The sequence below is a fragment of the Prionailurus viverrinus genome, chromosome D1 (assembly GCF_022837055.1).
Source record: "Prionailurus viverrinus isolate Anna chromosome D1, UM_Priviv_1.0, whole genome shotgun sequence".
Taxonomy (NCBI): domain Eukaryota; kingdom Metazoa; phylum Chordata; class Mammalia; order Carnivora; family Felidae; genus Prionailurus; species Prionailurus viverrinus.
The window spans coordinates 76,183,692-76,196,687 of record NC_062570.1 but is presented as its reverse complement, the minus strand read 5'-3'; the positions used below and the strand labels follow the sequence as shown (position 1 = coordinate 76,196,687).

Genomic DNA, 12,996 nt, shown 5'->3' with positions numbered 1-12,996 from the left:
AAAAAAAACCACAAAAAAACCAGGAGGATATAGTCCTGGAATGGTTACCTAGACATCTTTGGTCTGAAATGGGAAAACTTAAGACTCTGACAAACTGGCCACTAGCCTGACAGGGATCAGTAGGCAGAGGGGAAGATAGTGAAAACTTCTATTGTTTAGCTGTTACTAGCATGTTTGATAAATGCCAACCCTTTTAGGGAGGAGATAATGGCAAGAGAAAAAATATAAGAACAGTTTTTCCTCTCACTGGAAGGCCTTCTTGTGCTTATATGGCTACTCTGGGGAGATGAAATAGCCACTAAGAAAGTAATGAACTTAAGGCTATAGGTTATCCCAAAGATACTATAGGTAGGTGGAGGTCAAGGTCAGAGAACGCCTGAGTGCTGAGAGTATTCTGTGAAAGAAATAGCGTATTTCTTGTCTGGTATTTCACAAACACATACCAGAAAAGCCTGGTGAATCATTATTGGCATGGACAATCAGAAGGATGCATCACTTATTTTACATACAACAGAGTATAATTACTTGGGTTGATGATAGATCTATCCCTATGTGGCAACAAACAGGTGCTACAATAGGCAACAAATAAACTGGGTGAAAACTGGTCTACAGCTGTGCTTACCTCCAAGAAGGTAACTGCTCTGCCCTCTTCCCAATACACAGATAGTCCTCTAGAGCAGAAGGAATACTGTGAGTGCAAATAAACTTAGACTGGCTTTGCAAAAACAATATAATTGAATGCTATTGACAGAGATGATGATAGATGTGGGACTCAGTGACTCTTCATTCTTGACCATTTTATGTAACCTTGATACGTAATCAAGAGGGAGTATCTCATTACCTTATTTAATTACCAAGAATGGGACTGCCTGATGTTCTTGACATACAAAAGAAAGGGAGCATCAGTAAGAGAAAAAAAAGATGGAAGAAACAAACACCAGCTCATTGAGAAAAGTAGTTTCAATGGCTTTTGAAAAACAGTGGAGGAATTAGATGAGGTCTTTAATGAGGAGTTATTAACAAACTTTGTAGAGGATGGTTCAAATCATGGTAGGGTTGTTAGGGTCTTTACAGGCTTATTCTTAGCAGAAATTATTCCAGAAAATGTTATAATGTTACAGATACAGAATGTTACAGAAATGTAAGGCAATGAGATAGTGACCAAGGTCAGAAGGTAGACTGGGGAAGAAGTTAAAACAGCTGACTCATGACTCATGCACAGTGTTTACTGGGGGATATTCATCCCCTGGGTGAATTTTCCATTAAAAGTGACTTAATGTCCTTGCATTGTCTAGGAGGCTAGAAATATTAACAATATACTTTGATATATTTTAATTTTTAATGTCTATTTTATGTTCCTTATAGAAATAAAATTGATTTTTATGTATTAATTGTGTATTCAGCACCTTGATAATTTTATTATTGGAATTATTTATAGTTTATTTCTGAAGTTCATATTTGCAAACATATTGTTAATGAGTAAGGATAGTTTTCTTTCTTCATTTCCAATTCTTATAGCTTTCTTTTTATTGCCTTGCTGTACTGGGATCTTCTTTACAGTATTAAATTGAAGAGGTGATGGCAGTTATCTCTGGCCTGTTCCTGAACTTAAAGCAAATGCTTTCAAAGCTTCATCAAGATATTGGCTGTAGATTTCTTTTTGTTTGTCTGTGTGTTTTGAGATACTATATATCATGTTAGAACATTCATTTTTAGCTCTAGTTTCCTAAGAATTTTAATACATTGATGTACTGAGTGGATATGGAATCTTATCAAACCTTTTTTTCTGCATCTGTTGAGATGATCTCAATAGATTGTTCTGGTTGATTTTCTTGTACTTAACCAACCTTGTATTCCTGGGATAAACTTTACCTTCCAATATATTGCTCAATTAGTTTTCTAACATTTTGATGAAGATTTTTGCATATATGTTCATGAATGAGTAACCTGTAATTTTCTGTTCTATTGCCTCAGTAGAATTTTGGTATAAAGGTTATACTGCCCTCATATATGGACGCTTGATTCCTGACAAAGATGAATGACACTGCAAAGTGGAAAGGAAAGAACAGTCTCTGTCATAAGCAAGACTGGGACAACCAAGTCATATGAAAAGATTATAAAAAAAAAGAATAAAACTGGATCCCTACTTCATGCCATATACTAAAACAATGCCCAATACGATGCCTAAATGCAAAAAAACCCCACAACTATAAAGCATTTACAACAGAATATAAAAGAATTATCTCCACTTGATCTTAGCCAAAAGGCCGAGAAGCGATATAAAAGAAGATTTCAATAAGGTTTTGTACCCAACTCACAAATAGTGGCCTTAAACAAGAATGTTGCTACGTGAAAACTGAGAAGATCAGTAGCTCAAGACACTATGAAAGAGTAAAAAGGCAAGCAAGAAAGAAAGAAGACATCTGCATTACATAAAACCTATAAATAAATAAAACTTTTAACTATATAAAGATCGCCTACAGATAAATTAGAAAAAGATCCAACTTAACAAAAATATGATAAAGATATAAACACGTTATTTCACAGCAAAGGAAACTCCAAGGGCCAATATTCACATAAAAAGGTGCTCAGCCTCATTAATAATCACAGAAATCCAAATTTAAATTGCAATGAGGTGCTAAAAGACCACCTGGAAAAATTTTTTAAGGATAAGACAATGCCAACCAGAACTGTTATGTACAAAAAGTTCGTAACAGAATTGTTCATAATAGATTGGAAAACCCAAAATATGTCCATCAAGAACAGATCAGATAAACTGTGATATATTCATTAGTGGCTTTCTTTACAATAATAAACATGAATGAACTACAGTTAGACATAACATGAATGAACACTAAAAATAATGTTGAGCAAAACAAGCTAGACAAAAAGAATGCCTGACATATCATTTCATTCATTTAAAAATCAAAGTTTAGTAAACTAAACTATCTTAAATGGATGGCCATATAAGTGGCTAAAGTGTAAAGCAAACAAAGTGATTACCATCAAAGTCAGGACAGGAGTAACCTTAATCAGGATGGGCAGCATCTGACTAAAAAAGGGCAATACAGGTGGGTGGGATTCGAAAGTGAGGTAATATTCTATTTCTTATTATTTTGTGCATACTTATGCATATTATAACATTACTTATGGTTTATGAACTTTTAATATGTATGTTATATTTCACACAAAAGTAAAAGAAAAGGATGCTTACATCATATTTAGGTTTTATCAAAGAAATAATAAAATTCTTCTTGATAGAACTGCTGTAGTTGCTTACTATTTACTGAAATATTTATTAAGGCTCTAAGAATTACAAACACTTCAAAGGAAACAAAAAGTGAGCTTCTTAAAAGAGCAAAATGTTCCCATTGCCTAGAAATACCTTCGGAATGCTAATGCTGAAACAAGATGTGTTTTGTAAGAGGCCATCTGCTCAGGCTGTTTATTGTCTGCTACAAGTCATAATCCTACTTGCATCAGTAATTACTTGTTCAAATATAAATATAACAGGAAAGATTAAGATTTCAGGCAATACACACACACAAAAATTCAAAGGCCATAATTCCCAGTAATTCTGTATTAAACAGCTCAACACAGATATCATTCACACAGATAACCTCTTTCATGGGACTGTTCATCTTAATCACCACCTGATTTCCCATTCATGAAAAAACTATACATTTTACTTACTTTTGCTCAAGTGGCTACTCACTAAACCTTTCTTCAGCAAAAATGCATTCCAATGAATTCTATCTGTAGAATTACTTGCTCAAAAACTAGCATAGCTTTAATCTACAGAAATATAACACTGTAATACAAAGGGTATTTTAAGTATGTCTCTTAACTAATCCAATAAGCACTGAAATCATCTATTTTCCTGAGTGAAAATTTTGTTAGGAAATAAGACAGGAAAGTATAGTTGTTCTAGCTGAAAAGTAGCAATTTAACTTTTATTTCATGATATAGGAACATGAGCAAGATTAATTCTTAGACTGAGCATACAGAGATCAAAGACACAGTCCATACACTTAGGAACATGGTCTAAGGGAGACAAAACAGTAAACAGCATAGGGTACCACAGTAGCTTATATAAAAAGCCCTTAAGTGAGAGACATTTGAGTTTAATTAGGAAGAGACAGAGCACCCATGAAGATGTATATGGGTATGCGGATAAGGAAGTGCATACATCTTTGTGTGCACAAACTGCCTCTGTGTGTGTATGTGTGTGTGTGTGTGTGTGTGTGTGTGTGTGTGTGTGAATGGAAGAGAAATGGCAAATTTGAAGAGCTATAAATAGTTCACAGTATGATTAGAGCAACAAAAGGTATATAGTGACAGGGTTGGGAGATAAAGGTGGTATTAAAGAGTCTCGATTTTATTCCAAGACAATAAAGAGTCATTTCAGGATTTTTAAAATGGGAAACATAGGATCAAATGTGTAATGTACTTCTGCAAATGTGACTCAAAGACCTGGTCTAGGCCCAAAGAAGAGCATGGTCTAGTAGAGAAATGGACATGTAAGCAGCATAAAGTATGGTAGTTCATGCAATGAATACCTAGTCAAGTAAGTGGCATTTAAAGTTTGTGACAAAATAATTATAAAGTTCCTCTAGAAGAATACATAAGTACTAGAGAAGGGCAGGGAGGGAATACCCTCATATAAAAATACACACGGTATATTACTTTGCTTTCATTTCACTATGACATCCAAGGGCAAATACTTCTCTTTAGTTCCCAAAGCAAACTGACAATAAATTAATATAAAATACAATAAAAAATTTATAAATGCATAAAGATTTTAGAAGGTGATATCAAAAGCAAAGATTCTGATAATTTCATAGGAGAAAAGGGGGGATTAAATTACATTGGTAAATCTGATGGATCCAGTGCTCAGTGTACCTATCAGAGAAAATTAGAGTGGAGGTAGAAGCCATTCTTCACAACACAAACCCCTCGAGTCAAGAGGTATACAAAGTGGAAGTAACAAGAGCCTGAAAAATCAATGGAAGAAAGTGAGCTTCCCCTCCAATCCCATCAGAGACAAAACATATACCAGTTACCTTTAAAAAAAAAACCTAATTCTCCATTCATAAATGCAAATAAAAAAACAAGGATTCTCAAACATATGAGACAAAGGGCAGATTAAGTACATCTCATGAAAAATAAACACTACGAGGCTGATCATTTCAAATTCAGGGCCCAGACACAAAGCCAAAATAAAGCTACTCAACGAATTGCATCCCTCCCGAATGTATCATTTGTGATTACAGATGTGCAGCTGTGGAATTACTAACATTGAGAACATTTATTGTTTAAAACGAGAAATAACTCAACTTCTAATACGATGGAAAAAAAAGATGAAAAGAATTATCTGGATTCAAGCAGAGACAATGGGTTTTCAGGTTTGATGATGATTTACCTGGCTTTCATGTTCAATGTTCTGGGTCTTGAAAGTTCATGAATTTATGAATTCATTCATTAAATAAGTATTTAAGTTGAATACCTATTATGTGTCGTGTTACCCTTCCAGGTGGTTGGGACACATCAATGAACAAAACAGAGAAAAATTCCTGTCTAACCTTGAGGAGCTGATACTCTGGTAAGCTTCCATTTCTACGTATTTCATCTCCTGTGACCTAAGGCTTTAAAAAGCCTTACCAAAATATCGATAGTGATCTCTCATACTAGGATCACAGGTAATCTTAGTTTCTTTTTTATCCTCTCTTATGTGTTCCCAACACAAAATACATCCTTCCCCCACTGCCCCTTTCCTTTTTACTTAAAGGGGAGGAGAATTGAGCAGGGAAATCAGTCTGGCTGTCCTGGAGACAATGGATGACAGCTGCTGGGAGGCAAAGAGGAAGTACAAGTAACCAAGCCAGTTACATGCAGCTGTATTAATTTAGGTGAGAAAAGTAAAAATGTGAATTAAGACAGATTTAAGAACTTCAATGGCAGACAAGGGACGGATCGAGACACATTGGGGATTCTTAATCAACAGGACTCTTTCCAATAGGTATGTTGGTAAAAAAGAAGCAAAGGTCAAGTATGAATCCTAGGTTTACAATTTTTAAGTGTGAGAAAAGAGTCAATGCAGGTCTATTCCCTTAGTTCTTACTTATCTCTGTAACCATAGCAGTAATTCTTGGCCGGACTCTAACAAAACAACTGAACATTCACATAGTTACTGGGTAATGATACTATTCTATATGCGCAAAGCCACGGACCAAGCTAAACAAGGATGACAGCATGTTTAAAACAAACATGAATGTTCCTGATGGGCACCTGGTGTCTGACATGCATGTACACCATGGCGGGCCACACAGCAGGTGCTCATATGATCAGCTCTTTTTGAGAACTACGGACTCTAAGACTCAAGCAAAATTCCTTGGGTAGAGACATCTCACATGTGTCTTTGAGTTTTGCATCCAGAGAGAAAAGTACATTTTGTGTGACTCTTGCAAAGAAAGGATTACCTGGGAGCCTGTACATGACTTATAACTGATAGATATCTTTTTCTTGCTGTCCCTGGACTGTGGCTTTTGCTGTAACAAATCTTGGCTGTGGATACAACTTTATATTAAGCTTTGTTCTTCCAGTGAACCACTGAACTAGCGGGTAGTTGTGAGATCCCAAGCCAGGAGCACTGAGTGGACAGGAAATGAAGGGTTTAGTGGGGTGGGAGAAGAAATGAATTTAGTTTCCTTGTAAAGTGTCTTGATCACGTTCACTACCTTTAGTAGAATTCTGGTTTTTTTTTAGCAGCAAATGTTTTTCACCATTTCAGCCTCATCAGCAGTTCAAAGTTCTCTTCAGCTTTAACTTACTCTTCTATGTTATTTCCATCAAATTTAGAAACAAAATATGAAGGAACATCCCTTACTTCAAGAATTTTTCCTGGTACATTTTGTGATCTTGTTCCAAATCTGACATAGTGGGGTCACCACTATCTTCAAAATCATTATGTTAAATTTGTTCTTCTCAAAGACCTGTACTAAGCATCTACTGTGATTCAGACATTTTGCTAGGTGTTAGGGATAAAAAGATTGAGAAGATATAGCTCCCATCCTAGAATCTAGAGGACACTTACATAAACATGACAACAGATCAATTATTCTCTAGGCTTTTCTTAATGTTTCATTTCTAACAGTATTTTAGATACAGGCAATATAAAAGATTGCATCTTTAATGTCACAGTGAGATTGAAAGTATTGCACTGCAGCTGTACGATGGATCAGCCTTCTCATGAAAGCTCCTCTGCAATAACATTCAGCATCTGAATAATGAGCTATTCCATGGCTGAGGCAATGAGAAGCCAAAGGCAGCCAGAGTAATGGTAAAAGTATTACCAGAAGCTACCCCTGCTTCCTGAGGGCGAACACAGCATACGACTGTCTGCCACTGAATAGCTTTCCTATCCTTAGGTAAGTTTGTTTCTAAAATGATCATTCACTGCAGAGTTTCAAGTATGACAGTACAGATAAGAAACAATTTCTCATTCCCTCCATGTATCACTTTGAGTTCTATTTGCCTCTGTAATGTAACAGCTCTGAAAACCTATATTTGATTTTATTCAAGTCTGCAACCTCAAAACTGCAAGCCTAACCTTAAGCCCTAATATATACATATATCTATATATTACATATAAGCCCTAATATGTATGTCAGTTTACATTAAAATCAATATTTACTCCATTCTAAACTCATTTCTTTAAAACATGAGGTCTCTCTTTTAAATTAAAAAAAAAGAGAGATACAAATTATTTTATCATTTTGAACACAATTCAAGGACTGTAAACTAAGTATATTTAAAAGTAACGAAAAATGCATTTACAAGTGTCTCTCTGACTCTTAAAAACTGAGAGCAAACTGAGGGTTGATGGGGGTGGGAGGGAGGGGAGGGTGGGTGATGGGTATTGAGGAGGGCACCTTTTGGGATGAGCACTGGGTGTTGTATGGAAACCAATTTGACAATAAATTTCATATATTGGAAAAATAAATAAATAAAAGTGTCTCTCTTTTAGAATTTAAAGTACTTTTTTATAGATGTAAGCTTACAGAGTTTTACAGAAATTCTGCTGTGTACACATTTCTGACAAAGAAGCCTCAGAAGAGCCAAAGACAACTCACAGCCTGCTAACTGGAAGAGCTGTTTTCACTGACTGATGATAGTTCCAGAAAGCCTCAATATACAACACAGACAAATATAAGAGAAGTTGAGAGTAGATTTCAAGGAAAGAGAGTCAGTGCAGAAAAAAAACTGGCCAAATCTGGAAGTTTTATGGCACAGAAGAGTAGAGACTGTGAGCAACTGAAAAAATGTAGAAAAGAGAGCTATCATATTTTGGGGGGACAACTACAATAAATGATTATTTTTATTTATTATTATAATATTATTATTATGTTTTTAGATTCTATTTTTTCAAGCATCTCTACACCCAATGTGGGGCTCAAACCTACAACCCTGAGATCAAGGGCCACATGCTCCACTGACTGAACCAGCTAGGCACCCCAAATGATTATTTTAGAAACATAACCAACAAACATAAAATATTATTTGGGGCACTGGTGCCAAGCTAAATATACCACTATTACTACTAACTAATATGATTACAATCACTGCTAAAATTTAATAAGCAGCACATGCCAGACACTTTGCAAAGCACCATAAATGGATTCAGTCCTTATAACAGTCTTAGGAGATAGATATCACCATCAACCTCATTTTATAAATGAAGAAACCAGAGACTAAAGAGGTTAAGTACTTTTCCCATTATCAAGTAGCTAGTTAATCAAAAAGCCAAAATCAGAAATCAAGTCACGTGATTACAGATGCTGAGAGGAATATGCTATACTCCTCTTCAACTGGTAGAATAATGAGCCAGTAAATTGTGGGAATATTAACAGTAAACTGTTTCCTGCATATCCTTTTAGAGAGACATTCACAAACAGAAGAACAGAAGTTATTTCACCCAAGTATAGATTTCAAATTTTTAAATGGAAGACAAGGGAGAGATGCTTATAGACACTATGGAAGTAACTTTTTCACAATATAAAACGGGCAATGGATAATATCTCTGAAGAAATGGTATAATGTTGGCTTATCCAAAACAAAACTAATCTAAAGCAAAAAGGTTGGATTTTCACACTCTATAGATTCTTTTTAAAAATTTTTTTGACAGAGAGCGAGTGCACACACGAGTGGGGGAGGGGCAGAGAGGGAGAGAGAGAATCCCAAGTAGGCTCCATGCTGTCAGCACAGAGCCTGACATGGGACTCAAACTCATGAACCATGAGACATATCATGACCTGAGCTGAAATCAAGAGTGGGATGCTTAACTGACTGAGGTACCCAGGTATCCCTCAAACTCTACAGATTCTAAGTAAAGCAAACTATTGACTGCAACTAACACATGCCCTGTAAGTAGTTAAAGGGAGATACAGCACAGTAAATTGACTGTGAGAATGAAGATGGAGTCAGGCTGCCTGGGAGCTAATCCTGGCTCCACTACAAATAAGGAGAGTAACTTAATCTCTGTGCCTCAATTTCTTAATCTCTATAATAAGGATAATAATATATTGTAATTATATCTACCACAAAAGAAATTCAATAGAGAGTACTAAATTAACGTTAGCAATTTTTATTGTTAAAATGAAGCACCTAAAATTGAGTACTAAGTTATTTTCAATAAATGCTCTTACGCAAAAGTTCCACACACAGCAGCACTAAATTTTATACACAATGAATATGAATATAATCACTATATAAAGATAGTTCTAAAAAGTCAGTAGGAATTTTATGTGAAATAAAATGAAACAAAACAGAACAAAATAAAATGAGTGTTATTACTATCCTTTTCTTTTTCTTCCATAAAGAAATTAAAATGAGAACACATCTGGTCTCACTTCATAGAAATTAAAAATGACAAGTAAATGGACATGATCTTTTATAAGATAAAGCTTCTAATAGAAATGTCTTACGAGGGTGCCTGAGTGGCTCAGTCGGGTGAACATTCAACTCTTGATTTCGGCTCAGGTCATAATTTCACAGTTGTGGGGTCAAACCCCGGGTGGGGCTCTGCACCAGGCATAGAGCCTACTTGAGATGCTCTCTCCCTTTCCCCCTCCCCCATTTGCACTTCCTCTCTCAAAAAAAAAAAAAAAAAAAAAAAAAAGAAAGAAATATCTTACCATAATCTTACTATCCACAATAAATGTTTGATAATTCTTCTAAAACAATATCTTCTTTAGTGTTTTTCATATTTGTATGGCAAAGCACAAGCAAGTGTAGGTACTCTTTATGGAACCTCAAAAATGATGAAGATGTCCATATGGTACCATAAGAACTAGGAAAAACTTTACCAGATTACAGAGTTGCGACACATATGCACATTCTCCAATATGAAAATCATAACCACAGAGGCGCCTGAGTGGTTCAGTGGGTTAGGCATCCAATTCTTGATTTCGGCTCAGGTCATGATCCCAGGGTTGTGGGATGGAGCCCCATGTCAGGCTCTGTGCTGACAGTGCAGAGCCTGTTTAGGATTATCCCTCTCCCTCTCCCTCTCTCTCTGCTCCACCCCTGCTCTCTCTCTCCCTCTCTCTCTCAAAATAAATAAATGAACTTAAAAAAAAAAGAAAATCATAACCACAAACCTAGATCTATGAAAAATCTAAGCAAGCTCAATGTAATTTTTTCATTAACATTAATTTGGCGCTTGTTAATAATAATAATAGTAGGTAACTTTCAAATACCTATTATGTGCCAAAGAGATATTTATATGTATATCTCACTTATAACTGGTAAGTGAGACAGTACAGATTCAAACCAATCCTGACTCAAACCTTATACTCTTAACCACAACACTATACTTCTTATTTTATTTTATTTTATTTTATTTTATTTTATTTTATTTTATTTTATTTTATTTATTTTTGGGACAGAGAGAGACTGAGCATGAACGGGGGAGGGGCAGAGAGAGAGGGAGACACAGAATCGGAAACAGGCTCCAGGCTCCGAGCCATGAGCCCAGAGCCTGTTGCGGAGCTCGAACTCACGGACCGCAAGATCGTGACCTGGCTGAAGTCAGACACTTAACCGACTGCGCCACCCAGGCGCCCCAACTATACTTCTACATTATGCAATAATATCTAAAAACTTAAACAATTATACTTAAGATGTTTATATATATTTTATGCTAACAAGGAAGAATTAACATTAATCAATTTTAAGAACAGAACATAAGTATCAATGGGAGGACCACTTAAGAACTTGTGCATTAAATGTATGCATGGTGATTAGAGTTAATAATATTGTATTTATATACTTGAAGGTTGCTAAGAGCATAGCTCTTAAATATTCTCACCACAAAAAAAAAGAAAAAAAAGAAATGGTAATTATGTGATGCAATTGAAGGGTTAGCTAATGCTATGGTGATAATCATACTAATACATAAAAATATCAATGCAACACAATGTGTATCTTAAACTAATACAATGCTATGTGTCAATTATATCTCAATAAAGCTGGGGGGAAAAGAGAATTACTGAGAAGCTCCTATTAGTGATTTACTCTGAAAATTACTCCTAAGTTCCAAATGTAAGGTGCTTTTAAGTACACAGCTAAAGATATCTAGTTCTACAAGCTGTAGTTCAAATAAAGGCCTTCTTACTATGACATAAGCCAGTCATAAAAATCAATCCTTGATTGATTAACCTAACTCCTCAGAAGTAGGAGATACTCTACTTATTTTAATTTTGAGGCACAAAGGTTAGTGCTATAAAAAAACATACCCCCGGGGCGCCTGGGTGGCTCAGTCGGTTAAACGTCCGACTTCAGCTCAGGTCACGATCTCGCGGTCCGTGAGTTCGAGCCCCGCGTCGGGCTCTGGGCTGACCGCTCAGAGCCTGGAGCCTGCTTCCCATTCTGTGTCTCCCTCTCTCTCTGCCCCTCCCCCATTCATGCTCTGTCTCTGTCTCAAAAATAAATAAACGTTAAAAAAAATTAAAAAAAAAAAAAAAAGATACCCCTTAGTCTTTAGTCTGATTGATATTTGCTAAAGGAAACATAACTGAAATATTCAGTTTTGTAGAGTCTTCTAACAATTACTACGCTTATGTCAATAATTTCTAATTTTGTATTATTATTTTGGTTTAATTTTTTTTTTTTTTTATTTGAGAGAGAGAGAGAAAGGAAGAGAAATCATGTGCGGGCACGAATGGGGGAGATGGGCAGAGGAAGAGAGAGAATCTTAAGCAGGCTCCACGCTAGGTGCAGAGCTCAATGGGGAGCACTATCCCATGACCCTGGGATCATGACCTGAGCCAATATCAAGAGTTGGACGCTCAACGGACCAAACCACCCAGGTACCCCTCTAATTCTGTATTATTATAATTGGCATATTTATAGCTATAACTGGAAAGACAAGAAATTATATAAAAGTAATTCCCATCAACGAGAACTGTGAAGAGATTATTCATAGTTTAAACATGTCTGGCTCAATATAACCTAAAATCCTATTACTTTGGAATGAATTTTTACTAAAAGACAAATGTCTTGAGTCTGCATTAGACAGCTATTAAAGACAAGAAGACCTGTTAATCATCATGTTTAAAAATAATCTTAAATCAAGCCTCAAAATACATCTACCTTATGATATCCATTGCCTGGTAAAGTATTTCAGATTGATCAACTCCAAGAACCTTCTTTGCCCCAGCTTTAGCTGCAAACATAGAGAGAATTCCAGTTCCACAACCAACATCCAAAACTACCTGGTAAAATAAAAAAACAGGTATTATTGAAAAGGTCTAATATTTTAAGTTCTAATCACATATTATGATGTTTCTGGCAAGTAACTGATCACAATATTTTTTTGAAAATTTTAAAATGTTTTTTATGTATTTTTGAGAGACAAAGAGACAGACAGCAAGCAGGAGAGGGGCAGAGGGCCAGGGAGACAGAATCCAAAACAGGCTTCAGGCTCTGAGCTGTCAG

At 35.7% G+C, this 12,996-nt stretch overlaps 1 protein-coding gene across 1 annotated transcript in view; it reads right to left on the bottom strand.

The window, feature by feature from the left end:
- Window positions 1-12,996, bottom strand: part of PRMT3 (protein arginine methyltransferase 3) — a 136,844-nt gene that overhangs the window by 94,853 nt on the left and 28,995 nt on the right. The window contains exon 9 of the mRNA XM_047877646.1: window positions 12,652-12,773. Coding sequence (XP_047733602.1) covers window positions 12,652-12,773 — 122 coding nt within the window. The remainder of the gene's footprint in view (window positions 1-12,651; window positions 12,774-12,996) is intronic.